A 27,737-nucleotide genomic window follows, 5' to 3' on the forward strand; every position below is an offset into this window, starting at 1 on the left:
ACCAGACACGACTTTGGCTTCCATTTGCATAGAGCATGATTTATTTTAAAAAGAATAGTGATACATATACAGTTGACAAGGTCAGTTCAATGGTACAGTACAGTACACAATACAATGAATTCCCTTTTAAATATGATACACTGTTTTAATATCCTTCAGTGTAAGCAGCGCAAACCTTTCCACTTTTTCCTAAAACTATGTATCTAACATTGCAGATGATTCAAGTCAAACATGTAATGACACATAAATTGTGCAAAAGTCAAAACAAGGAAATTAAATCTATGAAGACCAATAAGCCACATGTAAGTGTCTTTTTGGAATGTCAGTGTCTGCTTTTTTCACACATATATGGCGACACAATATTTTCTTATGTAATAAAGGATGTGTTGGGAATCATTTCAAGCTGTAAATAAAGTTGATGATGAACATTTTGCCTTCGTCTGAGCCAGTAAATACATTCATCACACATCTGCGATTTTTGAGAGATGGAATGTCATCTGTGCACTGGAAAAAGAGAATAACTAAGCAATTAAAATAATGATCTCTGATATGGATGACAAGCAGGGAATGGATGATGATCCTCATCGTTATGTAACTGACGTCATTCAACCAGCAAGGCTTTAATGGTGTTATCGACGACGAGTACATGTAAAACTGAGGTTGAAAGAAGCACATCCAAATGAAGAAGAACAAACACTGCACCGATCACTCTTCATCAGAACAAGGCATCAGTTTCTATGCAGAGGACGTATTCGCATCTATAACATTTTTGGATGTTTTCTTTTGAATTACATTTCCTACATTAAAGATGACATCCACTGCGCAGTAACAATCTGTTGGTTTTTACATTAAAGGACCATCATAGAAGTTTTCTGAATATTCTGGATGAATTAAGGAATAATGTGCTGCCATACTCTTTCTCTCACACACACAAACACACATACATATATAAATGTACCATATGAAGTGCATAGCTGCTGGAAAAAAAACATCTTTGTACAAAAAATGCCTCAAAGTCTTTACAATCTTAATGTTCCAGGTCCAAACTAACCACATGCAGTACTCAGCTGTATTACAACTGCCTTCAGTGTCAAACATATCCCGACAACAGCTCCTATGTAAACTGTAATGGCAAGATATCCACATGGTAACACACTGATGTAACATGTTGGCAGCAATGGAGGAGGACTAACAATACAGGACTAAATGTTCCAAGGATTGACCCTCAATATGGATGCTTTTTTGCTGCTTTCTACTTTCCCGGTATCATGCACTTGTTTTTTTGTTTGTCTTTTGTAGTTTTTCTTTTGCATGCATTCGTTAATGTACCCAGTCTTTAGATGATTAAATGGTCTTGTCTTGTCTGAAGTGGTTTCAGAACCAAGAACATGTGACATTATATACATCTGGCAACAACATCAAGAGGCTCTTAAGGATAATCAGGCATTTCGTACAGCGCAATAAAAAGAAACAAGAACCCTCATTAGTTAAATAAGGCCCAAAGGTGAGCAGTGATTTCATTAATGTAACAAGAGGAGTGGTTCATTTTCTGGTGATGATTGAAGATCATTTAAAAAAACAAAACAAAAAAAAAGCACAAATTGTCAAAAACTCAATCAAGTAATAAAATAAATAACAAAATGACAAGCAGTTCACACATAATGATGCACACAAGTAAACCCTGTCACACATAATTCAGAGGAATAGTAGTAGATCTAATAGTAGATGCCATTGTCTTTGATCATACTAAAAAAGTGCAGTTCTCACAATTCATTACTTGGTATAATTAACTGCTCAAAGCCCATTGGTCATAACTCCTTTTTTTGTCACATAAAAACAACAGCGGCATGAAAAACCCAACAAAGACACCGACGTGATACAGTAGTAGAAATGTTGAAACTGATGTTTGGATTGGAGACTGGTCCAGTGTGTGTGTGTGTACTGGTAAAAACTGAGTCAGAGAAAAAAAACAACGTAAGACGGTACTTTCGTCTCGCCTGTGTTCACCTCTGCTGTGGAACTGAGGTGAGTCCCTGTATACAGGTCATATGCGCACACACACACACACACACTGTAGAAAATGGACGGTCAAAATGGACGGATTCCTTGACTCCACCTACTTCCTCGCGCTTTCTGTGCAGTGCTGAAACTGGGCAAAACTGAGGAACACCTGCTCCAGTGATATCTGGCTCACACAGTAGTCTTCAATACGGTATTTTTCTTTGGCTGCCTCCAAAGTACCAAATACCTGGGAATAGGAGTGAAAAAGAAGAATATGACGTGCCAAAATCATCAGTCAAAGCTGCAATCTGGAACTTTTTCTTATTATGGTTGTGGTTCTGTCAAAATCTGCCCTTTAAATGAAGACATCTCAAACATATTAAAGTAAAAAACACTTCCTTTCTAATCTCTTTGTTGGGGCTCTGATACTGTTAGTCCAGGTGAGTTAGAAATACTGTATGACGCTATGCATATTTTGTCCTTTAGAGGGAGCTCTAACATAGCAAAAGTACAGGATTGCATTTCTTTTTTTTCTTTCTTTCTTTCTTTATTTTTTTTATCTAAACTTGAGACAGTACCTGGGCCCAGGTCAGTGTTTTGTCAGTCAGGTGATAGTGCACCATTCCCTGGTGTTCATCCTTCAGTTGACTTCCTGTGGTGGGAGGGAAATTAAAATAGTTAAAGTCTTTAATATCATATACCAAAAAAAAATGCATGAAAAATATGTTATCGGGTATTTTGACATTTTAGTGACAAACAGCATTATCCACTGCATGATAGAACACATCTGACCTGATTTTCTGTCATTAAATTACAGATACTAATGCAGGGGTTACATCTGAATGCATTATTTATTGGTAAAGACCCCCTATGTACAATATAATATCTTATTCTGTTGGTTCATATCTTTTTACAACATAGGAATGCCTTCTTTGATCATTTATTGATTATGTTGGTTAGCAAAGCCATTGGGACAAAGTGACTATGAAAGGTGGGATGATATACTGGGAGCTGTCTCTTCATGCTCATTTGCTGGCATGTGCTAAAAAATGTAGCATTTTTCTTAAACACTATATACTATTTGAATTTGTGCCAGCTTTATTAGACAATTAATCAACTAGCAATTCAAATGTACTGAGATATTACTTTAAATAAGTAAAATAGGTACAATACAGGACAACTGGTAGTCTGTAATACTGATGATAACCATAAAAGCAGGTATATCTACTCTTTCAAAGACTACTATGAGACCTGCATTTGTTTGCTCTGACCTGGGAAGGTGCTTTCGATAAAGTCTTTAAATAGCAGCAGGTCGCTGTCCTCCAGCTCAGCCTCTATATGCACTTTAGCCAGCAGGGTGTAGCCACTGCCAAACTTGCTCTTCAGATGTTGGGGACTCCCGAGGCACTTGAATTGACCATTGACCATCACTGCTAGCCTGGTACACAAGGCCTCACACTCCTCCATACTATTATAAACATAAACAAAGAGATGTATTTTAAGAAACCTTGATTGCTTGAGAGGTAGGTAGAGTAGAGTAAACGGGGCTTACCTGTGAGATGTGATGATGATGGCCTTTCCAGATTCTCGTGTGCGTGTGACAGCATCCCACAGCAACCTTCTGGCCACAGGATCCATCCCAGTTGATGGTTCATCCAGGAAGATGACAGGAGGTCCACCAATCAGAGCCATGCCTGCACTCAGCTTCCTCTTGTTCCCACCACTACACATTTATGGTGACATTAATAACTGCTTTTCAGAGTAACATACATTTTACATTGTCTTCATTCTCCTTACACTCTACGTACCTGTAGCTACGAACTAGTTTGTCAGCATGAGGCTCCAGCAGCAGCGACCTTAGGACATTCTCCACACAGCCAGCTACGTACCTCTCTGGTATTCCTCTGAGCCTGGCATACATACTCAGAGTTTCTCTTCCTGTCATGTGGTCAAGTACGGCGTCAAACTGAGGACAGTAACCAATGCGCTGCTGGACCTGCAGGGCACAGATAACATTCATTTTCAAACCTCTGCAAGACTCATCACTGATAATATTCCATCTTTCAACCACCTCTGCTCAGACCTTCTTGATGTCCCTCAGGACGCTGTATCCATCAATGTAGGCATCCCCAGAGGTAACGCTTTCATCACCTGTCAGCATTTTGAAGGTGGTGGTCTTGCCTGCTCCATTGAAGCCCAGCAGACCGAAACATTCTCCTTTCCCCACAGCTAGAGACAGTCTGTCAACAGCCAGAAGACTTTCCCCGCTACTGTACACCTGAGAAAGAGAGATAAGACCCGACGCTTTGTACACTGTCATATATCTCAGAAGTATCCCTTTTCTGGCACATATATTCAAACTCTTTTCAAAATGCAATATGCAACATACATGAGAAAATGCACATGTGTTAAAACTTAAGTGAGCAATTGTGTTTGGTGTCACATCAATTCACAATTATCCTTCAGTATTGCAATTCAAGTGGTGAGAGAAGAAACAAGACTTCAGGACTTAAGTCTTGGTTGTTTATTACCCTGTTACTGGAGGTTTTGTACACTCATAGGTGAGGTAAGGTGTTAAATATGAAATCGACAGATATAAATATAGATGTTCAGATTCAGAGCACCGCAAAATTTTACCCAAAATACAATGTTTCCCCCTGATGTCCACTCCTGCATCTTTAGTCTTTTTATTTCCAATGTATGAACAGATTGTATAGTACATTAAAAATTCACACCTTTCCTGATGATCTAAATTGCCTAATCATGACAACAGCCTGTGTCCTGACTCACAATCTTCTCATTCCCAAATTCCTTTTAGTCTTTCCTCATCTCCTATAGAAAGTGCAACTCTCACTACTGTTAAATTAAGAATGCAGTCAGCTAACATCAACAAACAAGAAGCTCCTAGCTCAACACACCTTCAGTATTTCAAATAAAAAACTCCCCATTGGCTCATACCTTGCTGAGCTCCTGCAATATGAGTGGGCTGCCGACCATGGACTCTACCATCGGCTGGCATTCCAGAACCCTCTTCCTTTCTTCAGCCACATCCCTGTCCTCTGGGAGCAGAGCTGCATCCTCTATTAGTGGTAACTGAAATAGAAACGCACAAGAAACATTTGCCCATGAGCCAAGCAAAGGGACAAGTAATCTGTCATAATTGTATTTGTTCAAAAAAGCACAATGATTTTTCTATTCAATAAAAAGTATAGATAGTAATACAGTTGTGGTTCCTATGAAATTTCTTCAGAAACATTGAAAACCTTGATTTCACACATCAAAGTAAAAACGAAAGACAATCAAACAGACAAGACAGCTCATATTATACTGCTCACTTTACAGTTCTTGCAATATCTACCTGTTTACGTCTTCTTCCAAGGGTGGAGATGAGTCGCCGGAGAGTGCGAACACACTGCAGCTCAATAGCAAACAGCAGGATAATAAAGACTACACCCTGCACCGAGAAGGCCACAAGAAAGCGTCCCACACCAGGCTCCGCCATCGAGAAGTAATTTTGTTGGTATGTGATGTCTAGAATAAGAGAAGCATTATGTTAGATCAAGGAAATGAAGGTATAAGAATGCACCTTGAGATTAAATAAGTGTTTACTCTGGAAATTGAAAACTGGATTTTAAAGTTAAAATCTATACAAAAAGCTGTGGTAACTATAAGTACAGTTTGATTCTTCAAATAGTAGTTAAAGTCAAAGAACACATTTTAAGTCAGTGATGTTGACGCTGCATTAAATTATTAAAATTGTTATTCTCAATATCAAAATAAGCAACCATCATCATTCTAACATCTGTCATTTCTAACCACATTATGACTCTTTGTTATAATATAAATGGTGAATTCTGACTAAAATAATGTACCACACTAGAAGTAAAGCAGAGACCTGCACAGTTTCTGAGCCTCCATTTAAGTACAACTTACTTAAAAAATTGCAGATCCTCTTGCTTATTTCACTGGAGGTGCAAAATGAGATGAATTCGTAGTTCTGGTAGAACTGGCTGAAAGACATGCCCAGGCAATAGTTTGGGAAAATCAAAAACACCTTATCTAGTAGGTGTGACAGGTCCTGCAGGTTCAACTCTGAAGAAAGAATAAGGAAGGGGACAGTTAACAAGAATGAATACCAACTGAACGCTGGTAAATGCAGGAATGTGTAAACACTCACCTGGAATGGTCATGATGGTGACAGCTAGGAAGGTAGCTGTGCCTGAGATCATGTTGAATATAGTAAGGCGGGTGTAAGCCGAGGCAGCAGTGGAGAAGAGGAAGCTGAGCAGGTACATGAGTGGAATAACAGCCCAGCCATAAAGCAGCAGCAACAACAATACGTCTACCAGGTGGTTCTCCTCTACAAAAGCTTTGACTCCAAAGGCCTTGAATACAACCTGAGAAAAAAAATAAAGACATTTACTTTCTTTCTGGCCTTGAATGCCAAATAAATTAAATAATCTGGAAAATTGCTCTTTTTAATGTTATCAAGAATATTTTTTATTTAATTTTTCTAGCTAATTTACCCAAATGAAACTCTCTTACCCATTGGCAGTTTTTTTTTTTTGCTCACTACACAACAATTCAAAAAATTTACACCAGCAAGTCACCAGTCTTTCGCTAACTACAGCAGACTAATGAGTCAATACAGACAATAATCCCTATTCCCACATTCGATGCAATACTGACCAACATGAGGAGACACGGCAGTAGGAAGTTGACCAGATCCCACAGCAGAGCAGAAAACCAGAAGTTTGACAGATAGACACCGCTGACCTGCTGTACATGTTTGGACTTGAGAGATGACTCTGTTACCAGCAGAAGGGCGAAGGTGCTGGACAGGGAGGCCATACCGTACATTAGATTGATGGCGATGGCAAAGCCTGTCTTACCCCTGTAGAGGAGAGAAAAGAGTAGAAGATTAGGGAAGAATAGAGATAAGGAGGTGGGAATGAATCAGTGGTAAGGGGAGATGACTAATGGTGCAAAGGAAAAATGAATGGACAGCAAGGACGGTGTCAGCTACATAAAACATGACCGATTTCTTATAGAATCACACCTTCACATTCCTTCAGCACCTTTTAAACTTTGATCTTCAGGTCTCAATAAATAACCCAGAACAGATTTCATAAACAAAAAGGCCTCACCAATGATCATTTTATCCATTTTTCCATCTTAAATACCCATAAACTTTAGCGTTAGAACTCTGATCAGGAACCTGTAGTCTCTATCAGACTGTTACTTTTGTGTTTTATCTGTGGTCTAAAGATCCTCAAAGATAAAGCAAATTACATGGTTGACGTGACAAAGTAATCATCATTTTCAGGTCACTTCTTAGTGACAATGAAGTAATGTAACCTGTATTAGGGCTGAACTTTGTTCCCACTCCTTCTGTCACATGATTTCCTCCATAACTCCATGGTAACGTATTGAACCACAGTGAAAAACTGTATAGATATAGCTTTATAAAACTCAGAGTTAAAATAAAAAGCTGTGAAATGTTCAGTAATGCAACCCCCCCGCCCCCCACCACCCAAAGTATTACCTCACAAATATTTTTTGGGGTTAAAATATTATTTTATCAGGGTATATGTTCCAAGAGAAGTTTCCTGCACTAGAATCACTGCTGAAACTTTAAATTTAACTTTATACTTTAAATCATTATCAGGAGCCAAATATCTGGTTTGTGTAAAATAATGCTCGAAATTGCTTTTTCCTTCTTAATATCCACTTTACTCACTACTGCAATCACTCCATAAATGCCTTCAGGCTCTCCCTCCACTTACTCTGTGAGATGGCTCTTGGCGGTCTCAGACAGGTTACGCGGCATTGGGTAGTTGCTTGTTTGGATTGAGGCGTTCGGGCCCGCCAGAAGCTTGAACAAAGCGTTATCCACCATCATGAGGGCTGTGGCAGGTGTGTGGTAACCCTGGTTGTTGAAGTAGGCTGTTGCTTCCATGAAGTGCTTGCTCCTGCCACGGAACGCAGCACCTACCACGCAGCGCTCATTGAAGCTGCCACCTTCTTCCTCCACCTGCGTCAGGATGTAATCTGTAAAGTCTGCGAGAACAGAAGAAAAGCAGCATACAGGCAATAAATATCTAGTGAAGCAGTCAAGTATAGAATGGATTTCTGCTGTCATTGGTTTTTCAGGACTACTACAGTGACTGCAAGTAGATCTCTGCTTGTTTTTAGATGCCTATTCTCTGTAGAGCCAATGTTTGGCTGGTCCATTCTGTGCTTTTTGATTAAAGAAATAATACAGCTCTTCCATTAGTACGTGATGTGATGTATCTTAATGGTCTGGTGTGTTATATTTATTAGTAAAACAAGACTTCATAATATAGGGAGGTGACTGCTCTATCTATAGATATGAACGTCTTATTCAAAAGTCAAAGAAGCATAACTATTACTATTTTCAAGTGATTAAAAACCAATAAAACATAACTTTGCATATGTTGTTTCATGCTCAAAAGTTGATCTCCCTAAATCCCCCAACATGTCACACGCTAAACCTTTAAAATGTTTTCAGTTGGACAAAGTTTTCAACAATTTCACATTTTTTATTTATGGTTTTGTAGCAATAACACTATTGTCAGCTAATCCAGACAAAGGTTGGTTTGCTAGTATTGTGCATAATAAATATGTTGAAAGCTACCAAAAAGCTAAGAGCCACTTCAATCTACTGAAATATTAGGCCCAATCTGCTGAAAACTCTCAATTCACATCACTGTAGCAGAAACACAGATCCATTTGTGTTGATGTAGTTGTCCTTAAAACCATACTTTCGTTACCTCTCCATTAACCTTACCAGTGATGTTGACAAGCTGTGCGAGCTGGGCCGGGAGCTGGGAGCTGTATGTTTTTGCCAGAGCAGAGGCCAAGGGCCCCTCATCAGGCAGGGCCATGGGGACCCTGGTGGGACCGTAGCGGCTGAGTGCCAGCCTCAGCTGAGGAGCGTCCTGGTGACTGGGAAGGGTGCGTGCCACGAACAAGGCCACAGCAGTAAAAACCAAAGGGACCAGGAACTGAGCCACCATCACCTTCCAGTTCCTCCAGCTGTACAGCGCCCTCTTCAGGAACATGGCATAGAACTGTTGCAAGTGTAGTCTTATCTAGTGGACAAGAAGAGGTTGACATTTTAGCGATATCTACTCTCCATTAAGTTATAGAGCTGTTTTAATGTCTTATGCTTAAATGTTTTGTTTATTGATTTTTCTTCTTTTTTGACATTCATATTTGAAATAAATACATCAATCAATCAATCAATAAATAAATATAGAAACTCCACATAAGGTTACATTTCTCTGCCCCTGTATCTTATCTCACCCCAGTGTTCAGCTTGATGTTGGAGCAGTCTTCTGAGATGAGTGTACCACTGTCTGTAAAGTCAGTGACATCGGTCATACCACTGATGCTACTGGCATCATCTGTAGTCCAGTCATGGGAGCGTCTCTCGTGTTGATACTGCAGAGCAGGCAGCTGGATGGCCTGGATGTCCAAACTAGAATCCACCAACTTGCCAACTCTGAAGACACATTTTAATATAATAAAATTCAGTTATTTTAAGAAAAGTTCTTGTGAGAATCATGTATTTCTAATATTATGGGATGAATCCAAAGTGAATTTTAATAAAAGTTAGTCTAATTATTGTGTCAGGATTATGACAGATTATGACATTCAGTTATTAGCACTTTCTGACCTTAATTACATCTATCTACACCTCTTACGCCTGCATTTGAATGAAGTATTTCTAAACTTCAAAGCTTACGATGATAGAACTGCAAGTATTTGATGTAGGCTTTTGGTAATCACCCATTTAAAATCTCAAAAAAAAGAAAGTGATACATTCAGCGATAATGATTACAATGAGGTCAAGATTACTGCTGAGTGTAATTCTGTTTGACTTGGCTGCAAAAATAGTGCCAGAAGGGAACTAGAGCACCAAATGTTCTAACAGACAGCCGTTTTTTGGTTGTAAAAATACTGTATAAGGCAAGAGCACACTGATAGTCTCTCAGTATGACTTGTAAATAATGAGGCCTGTTAGGCAGACATTCTTTCTAGCTCCAATTACAACGTCACACACTCGTCTGTTGTGGAAGCGCACTCCTGCCCGTTGCCACAGATACAAATAAATGCAAGTCCACAGGGAAGCTGAGAGCAGCTCTCAGTAAGCAGCAGGCAGCTATGACCAATATGTGCAATCAAGAGAGAAAAATACATATCTACCATAACATCTGCTTGTATTGTATGTAAATCAAAGTGTTCTCTTTTTTTTTTTTTTTTTTTGACCCTTGGTGCAGTTTACAGTTTAAGCTCCCACGTATTCTAATTCTAAAGCATGTTATAATTACATGAGTTTTGCAAAATGAGTTCCATTATGTTAAAATCTGTTCCTTTGTACATTATTAAGATTTCTATTGTTCCTATCTTGAAAGTGCAGCTTAATTGAAAATGTGCCTTGCAGCAGCAGTAATCCTGAACCCCCTCATGTGGAAAATTAAATGCCTTTGTTCATGTCTTATTTTTCCTACCTTAAGAAAACCTCTTCCATTGTGGTTACAGATGCTCCATAGCTGGCAATACCCAACTCTTCTCTGTTCATCTCCAGCTCAGCAAACAGCAACTCAAACCTTTAGGGATAAAAATCCATCAAGAAATGCATTACCCTGAAACTCTGTGTGGGAAGAATGCAGTAACTCAGCATTACTATATGAGCCCCTGATAGAAGTAAAACTGACAAATATTCCTTCTACATCACCTAGTAGAGTTGAATAATGTTTTGTAGATTGAGTTTGTTCTTAAATAAAAATCACTGAATGGCAGTAAATGCTACAGTGGGATCAAATTTGTTGGATAAACAGTGATCTTTAGGATATAAAAGAACACCAAACAAACAAACAGCCCCAGGAGAGATGTTACAAAGGAAGAACGTTGTAAAGACAGAATGAAGAAACAATTTTCCTTTCCATTTCCCCCTTTCAGACTGGTCGTCAAAGAGATGTCAATCATTTAAATACCCCATTCAGCTGTTGTGAATTCTGCACAATCGCTACTGCTACAAGCCCTCTTTATAATCTCAGCTGTGTGAATGTGTGCACAGACATGAATGACTCACCTGCTGGTGCTTTCTTTGGGTAAAATGTAAGAGAGTTCAGCTCCAGCGCTGCTCTCCAGGGTGGCATTGGGAACGTACATATGGACAAGGCGGGAGATCTCAGATACGTTACAAAGAGCATCTTTTACTATTACCATGTGGTAGCCAGCACCTGGGGAACAATAGAAAGAGACACTGAGCACAAGAAGCACTAATGCATGTGCAATGAAAAATACACAACAGCAAAGCTTCTAGAAAAGATTCCCCTTTTTAAATGTGTCTACAGAACATTTTCCGCAAATCAGAGGTAGTTTTCATTTTTAGATTATATCCACTCACCATATTTGTTCTTAAGGAAAAGGGGTGACCCACAGCACTGCAGCTCTCCCCCTGCCATGATAGCGATTCGATCACCGAGTAAATCAGCTTCGTCCATGAAGTGGGTGGTGAGCAGGATGGTGCGACCACGCTTTTCCCCTTGTAGAAGATCCCAGGTGGCACGTCGGGCTGAGGGGTCCATACCTGATGTGGGCTCGTCTAACATCACCACCTGAGGGGACGTAGAGTTAGTTAAATAGAGGAAGAACGAGAAAATAGACTGAATCATAATGTGAGTAATTTTCAACCTTCCTAACCTTAGAGTCTCCAATGAGAGCGATGCCAATGGACAGTTTTCTCTTCATGCCACCAGACAGGGTCTTGGAGCGAGCCCGCTGCTTGTCCTCAAGGTTCAGAATACGAATTATCCGGTCCACCTCATCTGGAATTTTGTCTTTGGAATAGCCTTTCAGCTAGATGAAATTAGCATAAAAAAAAATAGTACAATAAAATAAGCCATATCATCCAAAGAGCCAGTGCCTATTTCACATTATTTTTCAATGTAGAGTCAGTTCAACTGTAAAGTGACACAAGTGCGTGCATGTCTTGTACTAGAATGAGGAATATTTTAAAGATGAGCATGTTGAGAACGTTGATACGTAAGTCGACATATGAACACCATTCAATGTTTTCATGATGATTTAATTGTTAAATTCTTTCATCAGTGCAGTCAAATAGTGTAAAATTAATGAGAGCATGACAGTAGGAAGACTCAGCTCATGATAAAGTATGATTACAGGGGTTTGCTGTGCGACGTTGAGGGCTGCATAGTTGTAAAAGTACCTGTGCATAGAAGAGCAGATGCTCTCTGACGGTCAGATTATCAAAAAGAACATCGTGCTGTGGACAGAGACCCAGGCTGCGTCTGATCAGAGCCATGTCCTGACAGATATCGTAACCATTGATGTATGCTCTGCCACTTGTGGGGGGAAACAACCCTGGAAAATGAGTAGTAAGGTTAGTTACATAATACCCTTCAGGTGTTAGCATGTATGCGTGTGTATGCTGGTCACCTGTCAGCATGGACAGTGTTGTGGTCTTCCCAGCACCGTTGTGTCCGAGCAGCACCGTGATCTGTCCTTCAAACATGTTAAGTGTAAGATCCCGCACAGCTTTACGGGTTTTATTGCCCACTTTGAATTCCTGCAAGGCAAACAAACCAAAAACAAATAAGATTAACTGAGACAAATATTGCAAGGAGAGTCTACTCAGTTGCTTCTGCATTAGTATTTTAATCAAGTATGTGCATTATGAAAACTATCCCCATCTGTACTCTTTTACACAAAGGGCCATGTTGACCTTTGGAGACTCAGTGTGTGTTTTATTGCCTACCTTTGCCAAGTGTTTAATCTTTATCCCAGAGACAAGTCCAGCTGGCTCCTCCTCTATAAATTCCCCTTTTAGAGCCTTTTCTGCATCTTCCTCCTCCTCCTTCTCATTCACCAAAGCCATCCGAGGGCTGCTGCACCAGTATGAAGGCTGCAGATGTAAACAGATATATAAGGTTAAATGGGGCAAAAAAAAGCTCAGACTTTTAATAGTGAATGAAGGATGCAGAACATAGAGGAACTTGTACAACAACCAAGAAGTAAAAGTTGGCCAGGAGAAATGTTGATTATCTAACATTGTCCATATAGAATCTAGATTAGCTGGGATTGTTTCCTGAGCGAACCTCCCTCTGGCGTACTTCCTAAGAATCAAGAGTCAACCCTCCACCTTCTGAGCTGCAGAAACAGCATCTCCCACCCAAATATACAATGGACATTTGGGTGAAGTGCGTCAACATCTAATCCACACCCTACTGGCAGTCTACTGAAAATTGTAACTACTAGGAAATAGGTTAGCAGGAGTTTATTTTTGTGTGTGTATGTAAAGGCACGCAATTTTGTGATTATCCATAGCCCTTACAAAGATAAACATTATTTGTGTTGGTTGGACAGACTCACACACTTCCTGTTATTGTAGTTGAACTCAAACATTTCCTCAGGCTGATACGTATTGACCTCACATTTTCATTCTCACTCACTTTCATCACATCAGAGCCACTTTCACCGATTATTTTATTTAGTACAGGGGAGAGAGATGCTGTTGTATGTGCTGAAACTGTTTACACATTTTTAACTGTAAATTATAGAATCAAAGCCTTGCCAAGCAAAATTAGACCCAGTTCAATTCCTAGAAATGGTACTTTCAGTTTGGTTACGCCTTCCAAGACAATTGACAGAAAGAAATGTTTCCTTCTTTGGAAAGACGGAAACCAGTGAGGGGTTATGTCCTCTTTGTTGCGCATGTAAAACTACATTATTAGTATTCTAGGTCAGTGAGTGAGTCTGTCCCCTTTAAAACAAAATGCCCTTACTTCAATCTCTAAAATATGTAAATTTACTTACAAAACCTATAACATTTGTCAATGAATAATTTTGGCACAGTTTTAGGTATTACTTCAAATGGATTGGCCATCTATGAAACTGCTTTTGTTAAATATGTTTAGTATTTACCATATAAAATAGGGTTTTGTCAAATCTTAAAATGGATTTAAACTTCAACTCAAATTTGAATAATAAACAGTTCAAAATGTTGGTTTTTCCTCATAATTTACAGATGAAAAGGTGCAAAAGTATACATCTATGATGCTGAAAAAATAATCTAGTACATGATTAGATATGAAAATTCATATACAGGCAAAGCAAATTAATGGAATTGTTACTAATAAGCTAATTAAGTGTCACAAATAGATTGCAAATTGGCCAAAAATAACATTCAATTATCTCTCTTAAAAAGCGAGAGCGAGAGAGATTTAACTATACAAATATGCATTTTTGCACATTTTGTCCACAAGATAGCACACCAATACAACAAAATTCATAAATATTAGTATAGATCTGCTTATTTACACATTTTAAAAAGACATATACCTAAAGATCAGGATTGAACAGAGGCCTCAAATGAGCCAAGCTGTGATTATTCTATAGTTTGTATATCTAGGCCTATATAATGCAGTGTATTATCTGCAGTAGACTGCTGTCAACAAAGACATGTTTCTGTGTTGCAGCAAAATCTGAACGATATAAAGAATACACTTACACTCTAATTTTATCTGAGGGTCTGCAGTTTAAAGTCCCTCAGAATCAATAGTTTGTTCAAGTGTGGCCTACATACAGCTTTATCTCATGGTTCTACACTTTTGCCATCTACTGACCAAAATCCAAAGTATTTCCAGATGGGGATTATTAGTTGCTTAGAGTGCAAATCCCTCTCTGTGACCAAGACGGGCTGTGAACTCTAACGTACGACCAGCAGCCACAGTAGTGCTGTACAATCAAATATACATTTTTGTTATCTGGTGTCTGTTGTTATTTACAGTTCAAACACATAATCTAAATGACAACATAATAGATAGCCCTATTCTATAAACTCTCTGTATGTCTGTTACCTCAAAGATGTTATTAGGTTTTGTTAAATTAGGAAAAATAAACATACATTCAATAATAGACAATAAATAAGAGATTGTTAATCCATTTGTCTTAATTTTCATCTCATTTGAATCTGGTTAAACCTAACAAGCGGGGCAATGTGTATGTGTGTTTTTGCATGTGCAACTTGCTTGGCTTTCAAACATACCAGAACAAAGAAATAAGATGGTAGAGGCACACCATATTCTCCGGGAAAAACTGCCTCCATGTACCAGGCCACAAGCCCATAGAGTATGGCGTCAAACAGCAACAAGCCCAAGACCTGAGCCATGGAGAAGTCATCGTCCACAGTCACAGCATTAAACAAGTTTGACCATTGGATCCCCGTGCCTGAATGTGAGGAGAAAAATTATTATTTTTTTAGTTCATAAGAGATCATGGAAATGGGCAAAATAAATTAAACTACCAAAATGTTATTTAGTCATAATCTCTGTTCTCACCTTTGCCTTCAAACATTCCTATAAGTTGAGCTCCCATGGCCATGGCCACATTGGAGATAAGGCATGCTGATACCTTCTGGGAATGGCTCAGTAAATCATAGCGTGGCCACAGGAACAAATAAGGCAGATAGCTGAGGAAATAGATGAAACCACCTGCTGCTGCTGCCACATTAGCTGTAGTGAGACATAAAAAGAAAAAAATAAGAGGATGTGAGGAAGCAAAAGAACAAGGGTCGAGTACCCATAAACAACATCTAGAATGGAAGAAGCTGTGAACATGTACTGCCTGCCTGACTTCTACCCACAGTAACAGAGGAGGAAAGCTGTACCTCTGCAAAAGCTCACACATACACACAAATGCATGCACAGATGCAGGCAAAAACTGACAGATAAATTACTATACAAAACTTTTTCCTGTAACAACCGCTTCCTGGACTGACAGAATAACTCTGTGAATGCAGTTCAGATTAAACTTAAAAGGGTGAAAACTTAGAGATGTGACAGAAAGAGAGGGGAAAATTGAGTCCTCCAGCAGGGCTTTCACTTGTGAACAGCATGAGATGAACTCTCAAAGGAACACCTGTGACAGATGATGTGGCATTTTGAAGTTATAATGCACTGATCAAGTGTCATTACCTATGTTTAAAATCACTGGGGGGAGGGGAGCAAGATGGCCATTCGCACGAAAATAGCCAGGAAAAAGAAAACACAGCTTTGCTCAGAAACTACCAAAGACAGGGAGGGATAGGATGGTGAGAAATATTTATAATTGGCACCAAAGATACTCCTTATTATGTTAAAATAAAGGACAAAAACAGGTCAGGACAGGGACAAAGCACTCTAGATTACTTGCAGGACAGAAGGACAATATGTTGGACTGAAGTAGGAACAGAACTACTCCATGGAGGCTTTTAGTTTCCTATCTCTTCAACTCTATCATTGTTTATTTAAAGAATCCCAACCAGTTATGCTGAACAAAAACAATGCATTGCAGAAACACTGGTGTGATAATCTGCAGCTGAATGTTTTGCAAAAGCAATGCAGGTGACAATCAGGTGCAGTCTGAGCTACCGTGGTGGAAACGGTGGAATGTGATGCATGCTGGCTGAACTGAGAAGTGGTTGATGGGTGAGAGTGCAAAGGTAGAGAGAGAAAAAAACTGGACAAATCATACTGGACACAAATAGCTTTTATTTTTAAACTAGGTGTAATAATTTCAGATGCCTAAAAAGAAAGAAAACTGACAACTTTTTAAACTTTAAACTGAACAAAATACTTCTCTCAACCAGGAAATACCTCCAATAACACTTAAGGCCTGAACACACTTGTCAGAAATTACAATAAATACTTACACTGTCATAGTTGATCCATAAAGACAGTGACGTGATTAACGACAACACATAAACTTTGTCAGTGTACTCCTTTATCAGTCTTTTATAGAGGAAGTGCCTGTTTATGATTATTCTAATGCTTTAAACAAGGCCTGAAGCAAACAACAGAGCCTTCTTTGACCTAAATATATTTAACTGCACTGTAAAACAAAATGCATAGTTCTCTGAAAACGGAGCAGGTATACTCATGTAGGGATGGTTAAAGAGTATGTGAAAATGTAAACCGACTGTGCAACTAGAGTCATAAATACAAATAAAGGCATACACACAACTACACACCTCGTGAGAAGAAGGCACTGATCATGAAGCTGAAGTTGATGGTGGCCACAGTGAAAAGGAGCAGGTAAACAAAGACCAGGGTGGGGTCACTGTAAGTGAGCACGGCTCCATTAGGGCTCACCTAAAAAAAAAAAAAAAACCATGAGATTTTTCTGGTGTTTTATTGATTTTCTGGAGCATATACCCTACACACAAGTCAAAACCAACCTTGTCACAAATATGAATTTAGTATTACTTATTATTTCACTTAACTTTTACTGTTATTACACTGCACCATGAAGGGGAGGCAAGGGGTATTGTTTTTGGTTCAGTTTGTTTCTTTGTTTCTTTGTTTGTTTGTTAACACTGTCGCAGCAAAAATATTGGCTGAATTCATACCAAATTGCGTTTATAGATTGCTTGTGACCCAGAATAGATGTAATTACATTTTGGGCAAAGTAGATCAAAGTTCAAATTTTTTAAATCTTTTTGTTTTCCTATTTACTTATAATGGGCGAAATTTCAAATGTCTATAAAAACATCAATTTTGTTTCAATTCACTTCAAACTTGGCACATATATAGAGGCAATTAATATGTTGACATCAGCACATGCATGCACACAATGACATCAGCTGGATCCATGCCAAAATAAGCTACAATACGTGTGAGGGGTGGGGTTAGTTGTGTCTGTCACCACTTGTTATATTAATTATTACAATGATAGAGATAACTTACCTGAATACAGAGAAGCAATGTGACTAAACAGACAGAAATGGAGAGGAAAAGGAAGAACATGAGGAACCAGGCACTCCAGTGGAGCCAGTTGCTGAGCCCCATCATCCTCATATACTCCTGAGAAGCACACAAAATAGGCAGTGTTTATTGCTATTTTCCAGACGAAGAATAACCATGCATACAATATCAGCCCATACAGAGACAGAATGCCATACCTTGAGTTTCCTCTCCTTTTCCTGCACTACTGCTCGTACTATGTTGAGGGATGTGTATGTGAAGCTGAGCACCAGTAGTAAGGGCAGTTGGTTCTGAATGGCCAGGATGAAAACGTCATATATAAAGGCAGGGTATGGAAATCGTGACAGGACCACTCTGGTCTTTTGCAACAAAGAGGCAGCAGCAGTTCGGTTGTAGGAACGCATGATGGCTCGGTCCACTGCATGCTGCACTGCCAGGAAGCCCTCTCTGAAATAACCTGAGAAGAGAAAGAGGAATTGGTAATAAAAGACTATAATAATACCACCTTTATATCAGGATCAGACTGTGCCCAAGAACCGATTCATGGCACATTCAGATGACCTATGCACCACAGCAAAGACCTTTCTAACCTCCCTCTAAATTTAGCATTAGCATAGTCTGGTAATGACTGGCTATGAGGTTTTGAGGACAAAAGAGGAGCTGCAATCAAGAGTTATTATGCAGGTGGATGTTGGAAATCCATATTCATGTGACTCTAAAAGCTTCTCAGTTCTATTATGCTGACTTAATTTTTCTGGAGTGTGTCTCTGCTTCCTATTATGGTTACTCTGAGCTTTGGAACTCCATTATGAACAAATGTCTGAGCTCACTCACAGAGCAGTGGCTGCTCCAATCCCTAATTCATCAACATCTCAAAATAAATGACCATAAAAACCAAAGTGAACATAGAGTTATGGACACTTGGACTCCTGAACAGTGACTGATACCAAATGCACATAAATGAGTGCAAATGTAAGCTCATGGTGCCAAAACGCACTTTCTGCACAGAGCATGCGCGGCTTGTTACTATGGGAACGTAAGCAAAGGGGAGGTCTCTGAATTTCTGGGGTATTTTCCTCTGATTTTTGGCTAGCATGGTATTGTAAGCTATGGTAAGCTAAAACAGTAGACAACATTTTTTTAGTATGTCCACATCCATAGAATCAAAACAATAGTATGTGACTTGTACATTGTCTCCAATTTAATAATACAATGTGCAAGCTCTGGACATGTTACCAGTAATAATATCCCATAATGCAATGCTGCTGTGGTTCAAACAGATCTAACAAAAGATGAATCAGTCTCAGTAGCCTGTAGTCAGTCATTAGTATAGATGTTATGTATGTGGGACTATTTAATGAGTCTCTTTTAAGAAGATGTTAGTAACTTTAAAACCAGGGAGATGAGAAAGAAAAAAGAAAAAAGGATTTCTCACCAGGTGTGCCCCCTTCCTTATCATACTGCTCCCTTGGCCCCGGCATCTGGAAGAGTGGAAACAGGCTGAGCGTGTGCCAGTCCAGGTCGCTGTTCGGGTTGAGCTCTGACCTCTCCTTCGGTGGGGCGCACCGTGGGGTGAAAGTGAAGCGCAGGTGGTAGCTCACCTGTAAATGAGGACAAGAAATACAAAAATAGCACTCAATTGGCACATCTTAACAAGGCCAGGATGTGTGAAGTGGTGTGAATTTCACACATGTTGGATCTCAGTCAGAGCCCGTACCTGTCACTCTGTCAGTCACTGGACCATGTTTCATAATTATAAGCCTAACACAGGGGGTAAATAACAGTTCAAATACAGGACCGAGACAAGCTAGATGAAGGTAGAAAAAGAGAAAAAAGAGGATGAAAGAAATAGATACAGAAAAGTAGATAAATCAGCAAACGATGCACGAGAAACAGAGGTTTTAAAAAACAACAACATGAAAATAAAAATGAAATGTGAAACAATGAGTCAGTCTGAAATATGGAAGTACATTTTTGGAAAGTACATCCATTTCTAGGTCTTTCTTTTCCTCGGACTTTTCTCCTACCTGGATTAAGTTTTTCTTTTGACAGATCACTCGGTACAAACCTGTGAATTCATTGTGTTCTTTTTCAGGTTTTTCCTGCTATACAGGAGGAAATGTCACACTTGTGTTTCAGAATATGCGTCAACATGTCTCATTGTAAAGCTGCCAAACATGTAATAGCTTTAGAATAAACGTGACTGTAATATAAGGTTGTTTTACAGTATTTTATACAAGAAGGTTTTCCAATTACTTCTGTAATATTACTTCTATTATATAAGAGCACTTACAAAAAAAAGCAAACAAAAAAAAACATGAGTTTCAGGAAGCAGAAAAAGTGACTGAACCAGTGTCACAAGAATGTATATAGTAAATGCAAAGTGTTCAGTCCTTCTGCTAATGTCCCACTGTCGATGTGTGTACAAGACAGAAGGACCTGGATGCTGAAATTAGCTTTACTCCACAGTTTCATATCAGATTTATTAAATAAAAACACACAAACAAAATCAATTTTACATGATGGTTTACCTTACTGTGGCTAAAATCTGAAACAATGCAGTTTTATTAGGCTATTCTCTAGTGCTGTGGTTCCCAGCCTTTTTTGGCTTATGACCCCAGAAATTCAAAACAGAGACATTTTTTTTTGCTAAAATCAATTTGTTCAATCAGTCGAGCTTGTATTTACATGGCTGCAAATTAATACTGAACAAACAATAACTCAAACGATCAATTATGAAAGAACTGCAGCATCTTGAACCGGCCACAATGAATATTTGAAAGATAAACAGTACCACAGTGCGTCACAGTAACATACATACATACATTCATTAAAAAAATATATTTTTATTTGTAATTTTTTTTAATCAATTACTAGAAATTTCAGGTGACCCCATTTGAATTCCAAGCACGTGGGGTCGTGACCCTATGTGGGGTCGCAACCCCAAGGTTGAAAAACACTGCTCTAGTGCAATAATCAGACCACTACCTTGGACAGTGTGTGAGTCCTACCTGTAAGGGCAGAGGTTCATCATCATGTAACAAGGGATGTTCAAAAACCACTGCAGCCAGCAGTCTGCTTGACATAGGGTCATTCCTCACAAAGTCCTCAAACTGCTCCTCTGTCTCAAAGCCACGCACTGGAACAGAGTCACACACACAAACACATGTCATAAGTTGTGGTGTTACATTCAACTCACGTAGATCTTCTCTTTTTTTTTTCTTTCAAGCCTGTCTCACTGCATGACCTTGTGCAAGCCATGCAGCAAGATGGTCAGGACGTTGTCAGCAAAGGCAATTCTCTGGCTAATATTGTCAATACAACAGGTGCAAAGACAAAGAAAGAAGGTCAGCACTTATTAAAAACTTAGGATGATGGTAGATCATACATGGATAGAAAAAAAAAAACTAACTGAAGCCCCAAATGGAAACTCAGTAAACACCAAACAATCAAAGATAGAAACAGGTTTTTATCTGTTCACATGAGTTCCTTTCTTTTCTGCAGTTTGATTTCTCAACAACATTTGTTCATTTCTCTTATCAAGAACACATGGAGGTATTCTGAAGTTTTGCAAAGAACAATAATACTACACACACTGGCCCCTGGGTTAAATCTGGGTCACTGAAATAAAATAAACACTTACATGGAAACGGGAACGAACCAAGGACAAACAGCTGTCAAATAAACCAACTCTTTTCATGTCCCTGTTGTTCTAAGACATTCTTTGTTTTAAGTTATAAGACATCCTGAATTTAAGTATAAGTTTACTCTCTGAGTAATTGTACAAATTATTATTACAGAAAGCCGTTTTATTATTACATCATTTCTGCTTAAAGCTTCTTACATTCAGAAGTAACTGGTTATAAATAAAGAAGTACAAAGAACTGAAATACTATGTTAAATAATTCTTCCTGGTAATGGTGTAATAAGAATATACTGCAGACAGAATGTCACCACTGATCTACAACATAATAGAGAAACTGGAACCTTTTCAAAAGCAACTGCATCTTGGTGACTTTCATGATACAGGAAATGCCATTTCACAATTTGCATGCTATTTCAACATTTCATGTGATACTGTTGAACACCTCAAATGCGGCAGCACTGCCATTTACGACATTAGAATCACAGGGCTGTTTAGTGGATGTAGTCTATTCAACAACACTTTAAGCGGAACATCGAGGTCACATTTTGGTGGCATCATCTGTGTGTGAAACCGCACCACCTTTCCCACTGAACGCTGAGACCAGCTAAATAATTCATTAATAGCTCAGCTGGGATCTCTCACTGCTGTATACAGGGCGACCTGCAGGTTCTCTCGGATCTGTCTCCCTGCTGCTACATCACCTACAGTCAGTTTTTAGTCCACCTTCCTGACTTTTAACCTTGAAACATAAATATAAAAATACCCACCATGCCAGTCTCACTCCCTGTACGCACTCTGAGTGGCTGTTTATACAGTGAAAGTGTGAGTTGTAAAAGGAATAAAGGGCTGTATGCCTGAGGGAGAGGTCTCACAGTCTGTCAGTGTCCTATCTCCATCTAAATTCCCAGGTGATACAGGATGATAAAAGAGTAGGGTGTGGCTTGTTTGGTTTCCTGACGGTTGTTTCTAGAGAAACCAGTATTCCCAGGTCAGCCCTGACTTAACGCCATCTACAAATGGGTGAAAATCCTAGGTATTTCACCAGGTTGTTTCACTTGTTCCACTGGTAATAACCTCTGTAACCAAAGTAAACTGGGGGTTAAAGTTTGCAATGAAAGGAATTAGCATCTGTGTAGTATCTGGTGTAGTTATACTATAAAATATAATGCTTGGTGTGCTGTCACTTTTTATTTCCTTCCTTGTTATGGATGTTCAGTGGTGGCACATGTATGCATTTGCTAAAATAAAATACTAATTCTACACTTTGAAAATACTACACAATCTGTAAAAGATCTGTGTTCAAGCCCCGACATAAATAAAAGTAACTATATTATCACCAAAATTCACTTAAATTCCGAAATGTAGAAGTTGTCATTGTGCAATAACATGGTCCTTGTAAGTGTTTTACTGTTATACATGATGTTTTGGATTTTACTGCTGTAGATGTTCATGGTTGAGCTCATTTGTGCTACTGCATGCACTGTTTGCGAATTAAATCAGCAATCCATCACATTTGGTAAAATCTTCATGTTTGTAGCTCAACAGTTGTGTAAGAACTACGTTTCTCATACAGGAACAACTGCTCCAGTTTATCAGAAACATTTAAAATCCCCACATTTGATGAGGTTTGATTTTCACTGGACAGGGAGTGGATGGAACGTGGACCTAAAGCTGTTAGACAAATGTCACAGAGTTAAAAGTACAGTATAGAGTTATGTGCCTCAAATTTACACTAGAGTACCGTGTTTGAGTACTTAGTTACATTCCTCCACTGCCTATGATAAGACTGAGTTTACCGTAGTAAAGTCACAGCTCAATACTACTACCTGCATCACCTGGTTGCGTCAGATGTTGACCACCAAATGGCATTACAGCATCAGTCTATTTTATTCCCTACTCTACACATATCTGCAAATATCTGGGGCTTTCACAACAAGCTAGCATTATTATACTGACACAAAGAGTCTTAAGAACAAGACTGGAAACTGGTGACTTCCTGTTACACACTAGTAACAGATCCAGTTCAATTCATTCCAATGGGAGAGTGGAACACGATGACCAATTCTGTCTCCCCAAGGTTTCTTGCAAATTAACAGGACCCATTTTTCATAACCAACATACCATATTTTCTGAACATTTACATCAAAATGATATTACACTGATTAAGATTGGTTTAAGGACTGTCTTTCATGAAACAAATGTCATCAAAGGAGGTAAAAACAGGTGGGAAAATGAAACAAGTGATAATTCTGATAAAATAATGATAACTATCATTAAAATCCATGCTATTAGTGTTTTTATTTTTATTATTATTATTATTATTATTATTATTATTATTATTATTATTATTATTATTATCATTATTATTACAGTTGTATTCAGACAATACTCATCTCTTTCATCTATCTACACAATGTTCTCAACCTTTCTGATTGAGTTAAACGGCAGGAAGTGTGTACGATGTAATTTCATTGGCAAATCATATGCTGCAAAATGTTTGCATTGAACATCTTTTAACAGTCTTCTCACCATTTCCCATCCAACCACTACCTACCTGAGGTGAGTTTCAGGCTGCCTCGCACATCCTCTGCCACTTGACGCACCACACTGGAATTGCCAGGCACATAGGCCAACTGTAAGATATTTAAGTAACACGGGGGAGGTCTGATGGGCAGCTCTCTGACTTCAAAACTCTCGTAGACTGTGGCATTTGGGTAGTCCTTAAATTGAACCCTCTGACGCAGTGCGATGAGGATTCCAGAAAATAGCAGCGGCAAGAGTATCTCTATCAGAGTCACCACAATTTGACGTTTCTGCGGAGTAAGAGTAAAAAAAATTACCGTCTCCTGCTTCTCAGGGGTGAAAGAATTGAAAAAAAACTGAAAATCGTCCATGAATATGAGGCACAAATAGAGTATTAAGAACATTCAGCTGTAATTTCTTTGTCAAAATATTCATTATTACAGTTAACTTGATATTTCAGCCACAGTGGGGAATGCCAAATGAAAGGCAAAAGCAGCCCAGTTATGAAAAATTCAATCTGCTTTAAACATTTTTTTAGTTGAGATGAGGTCTGGGCACCTGTCTGTGCTTTTCACACCATTCAGACTTCAAACGTGCTGATTTCACAGACAGTTAAAAAAGGCATAATTAATGTGACAGCTTCGTCTGCGTTGAGTGATTGGAGTGCAAAGTGACTTGGACAGTTTTAGGACATTACAGAGTCAATTTCAAATGGTTGCCAATGGGAGATCTTCGCCTTTCTGCTCTGAATAAGCGAAAGAGATTATCACTTTGCCCTTCTGTGAGTATTTAATATGAAATATGTGTGTAAATGCATGTGTTACAGTCTCAGTGTGAGGGAGACCAACAGTGAATATAGTGCGATTAATGTGTCAGGAGTAGACATACTCCAAGTGGACTCTGACACAAAGGAAGAAAAATGATCAATCTCACCAGAAACGGCAATGCACAACAAAAAGATGACCTCAGATACATTCAGTATATCAAATGAACATACCCAGGGATAATATTTATGAGCAATCTGTTTCCTGAAATAAATTCTTAGCTATCAAGATACACTGTAACATGACTAGAAGGGATGAACCCATGTTGTTTTTAATGTAGCCAGTCACAGATAAGAATATAAACACTTCTGAAAATATCCAGAAGTACAAAGTTTTTGCAAATACAGTTTTTGCAGGCCTGTATAAAAAAGATAAAATGTGTTACTATAACACAACTGGTAATACAGAGCGAGTCACTAACATTAAGTGTTGAAGTCCGTACTGTTTTTTGACCACCATGATGACAACTGATGAAGCAACAAACTCACTCCACATACATACATACATACAATACACATACAATATGCAGTAGATACCCTATGTTATTCCTGAATAGCTGCAGCATTGTGTAACCACCAACTGATATTAGAGAAATCTATGCATGCAGACAGAAATGTGCCAACATTGTGTGCCAGCAGAAATCAAGTACTGTTTACAGTTGAAATTCTTTCCTATCATCTGTAAATACAAGCCAGACCCTGCATCTGATGATATAACAGGGTCAAATTTGCTCTACAAAACTACCAGGAACTAAAATGTAACTCTCAAGTAAACTGCTGTTGCAGTCACTGGAAGTATTTAAAATATTTAGCTAAGATCAGGTATATTACAACTACTTTTATAGTTACAAATATAGAGTTGTACTATACCAAATGTAATTTTATAAACTAGGTTAATTCCTGTCTCATGATCAAGGCTTGTGACTTAACAAGATTTAAGGAACATATTTAACTAATGAACAAGACCTCATTTCCCATACGGACTCTTATATGACGAAGAAAAACATGTGACTGTTGTCTACATGTTGAGCCAGCCAGAACTCGAGATGCAACATGTTGAAAGTAAACTGTTGATTACTGGGAAAGACCCATTTCTAAGTAGCTGTCTAACATCATAAATGCATAAAGATGAAAGCATAATTTGCAGAACACAAACTGTTAGTCAGGTGACAATTTATGATGTAAAATAAGTCTATAACTTAACAAATACTGTCACACAGGACTCCTCTTATTAAACACAAGTTCCTCTGACAGTTCACAGCTGCATTCAGTGACATGACCTAATAGGGACACATAGAGGTTGTTTTCATGTTCACCTCCACTTCACTCACCTGCTGAAGATAGTTTTTCCACACCAGTAATCTAAATTGTCTGATGATAGCCATTTTTAGGAATACACGGGACACAGTCCAGTCAGCCTTCTGTGGTGGCTGGAAACAGAACAAGAGTGACATTGTTAGTCTAAGTGAGATAAATATACAACGTATCCTTTTAAATGTTTACAGTGGTTTCTTTGAGTATGTGTCAGTGACCAGACCCGGGTGAAAAACTTTCAGATATCAGTTTCTATTTGCTAATAACTCAAGACAAGAAGAGAGAAGTGAAATTAGGAAATAACTAGTATTAGAGTGTTCATATGTCATTTATAGCTCGTTTTAAATGTGCTGTAAGTGAAGTTATTTGGAGTCTAAAAGCATAAACATGGCAATGGGTGTCAAACACATATAATCTTACAAATGAGTTGAGTAAAAATAACAAATAATCATAATAAAATAATAAAACCAAAGGTCAACGGGCAAGATAAAAGCGGCCTGGTGAGCCAGTTGGACAAGCCAGTTGAGATATGTTTCCTGATGTTAAGCTTAAAAATAAGGCTGGCCATGAACACACACACACACACACACACACACACACACACACACAAACACACATGTTATTAGACATTTACTGCTAATGAACATAAAAGGTGAGTAAGTTTAGACATTTTAATATTTTAATGTCATATAATTATGGCCATCATGGCACAGAGGGTGATCAATAAGAAAGCCTAAAGTAACAGTGGACAGAGGACAAATATACTCAATTTCGTTTGATTTACTTTGTACTGTCAAATGACAATAAAGGCAATTCTATTCTAATTCTATTCTATATATTTGGACTTGCATTTTTCAGTAATTAAAATAAAACTGATCATGGTGGGATTGTGAATTTTTCATTAGTGCCACATCCATTTCACTATACATCAGACAGGGACAGTTAACATAGATGTAGCTAAATTAACAAGTTCACGTTGTATAGATTTGGAGTGCCTTTCATTACCTATGTGGGCTTAAATACTGATAAATAAACCAATAAACAAGCTATTCGTCCTTTCAGACGCGAATATTTTCCTTGTTACCTAAACCTGGGTTTTCTTTAATCTGATTGGGCCAAACAGGCCGAAGACCCTTCGTGATTGGACAGTCAACCTGTTCGTCAATCCCTCTGGATTCTGATGAATGCTAAGGATGGAGCAGAGGGACAAAGCCAAGTATTTCCGAAATATAATGCGCTGACTCACCAAGATGACTTCATGTTACAAGCTAGTAATTGTCAAATATATCCACAAAGGTGACTCAGTCGTATTTACCATCAAATGAATATAAAATTACCTCAGAAAAGCAGGTTTCAACATATGAACTCCACGAGCTGTAGTCCTTCTTCCTGTCGAGGTAAAAACAATTCCTCCTTTTATTTTGTCTCAGGCCGACACCAAAACCATCGCTGCGGGGCTTCCTTCGCCGACACTACCGAGGCTTAGCTAGCATGTGTGAAGTTTAGAACGTCTCCAGTCCTGTCCAGTTGTACCCTCTTTACTTTGCTGCATGGTAGCGAGGCGATGACATTGCAGCAGCTGAGGGATAAGTCCGTGAATGCATCGTGCGAAATGCAGCGACAACCGTCAACAAAA

The 27,737-nt window shown here is 38.7% G+C and overlaps 1 protein-coding gene across 1 annotated transcript; it reads right to left on the reverse strand.

Moving 5' to 3' along the window:
* Positions 1-18: 18 nt before the first annotated feature.
* On the reverse strand, positions 19-27,716 carry abca3b (ATP-binding cassette, sub-family A (ABC1), member 3b). Its single transcript, XM_030141038.1, has 31 exons — positions 27,439-27,716; positions 26,119-26,217; positions 23,996-24,254; positions 20,807-20,934; positions 19,231-19,396; positions 17,993-18,252; positions 17,778-17,894; positions 17,063-17,183; positions 15,393-15,566; positions 15,101-15,282; positions 12,812-12,958; positions 12,493-12,622; positions 12,263-12,417; positions 11,737-11,892; positions 11,441-11,651; positions 11,123-11,273; positions 10,539-10,637; positions 9,331-9,529; positions 8,813-9,116; positions 7,788-8,061; positions 6,691-6,895; positions 6,179-6,398; positions 5,935-6,093; positions 5,360-5,532; positions 4,960-5,094; positions 4,085-4,279; positions 3,810-3,997; positions 3,554-3,724; positions 3,273-3,469; positions 2,580-2,653; positions 19-2,248 (listed from the first exon to the last, which is right to left on the reverse strand). The coding sequence occupies exons 2-31, from the start codon at positions 26,170-26,172 to the stop codon at positions 2,117-2,119; spliced, it is 5,136 nt and encodes a 1,711-aa protein (XP_029996898.1). The 5' UTR covers positions 26,173-26,217; positions 27,439-27,716; the 3' UTR covers positions 19-2,116.
* Positions 27,717-27,737: the final 21 nt, after the last annotated feature.

This window comes from Sphaeramia orbicularis, chromosome 8 (assembly GCF_902148855.1).
Source record: "Sphaeramia orbicularis chromosome 8, fSphaOr1.1, whole genome shotgun sequence".
NCBI lineage: Eukaryota > Metazoa > Chordata > Actinopteri > Kurtiformes > Apogonidae > Sphaeramia > Sphaeramia orbicularis.

Bases quoted from the DNA above. Each gene is read 5' to 3' on its own strand.
- abca3b (XM_030141038.1), bottom strand. From the start codon at position 26,172: ATGGCTATCATCAGACAATTTAGATTACTGGTGTGGAAAAACTATCTT. The intron at 17,184-17,777 runs GTAAGTTATCTC...TTTTTTTTTTAG, and splicing joins CATTGCTTCTCTGTATTCAG to GTGAGCCCTAATGGAGCCGT. The intron at 12,959-15,100 runs GTATGTTTGAAA...TTACATCTGCAG, and splicing joins CATCTTATTTCTTTGTTCTG to CCTTCATACTGGTGCAGCAG.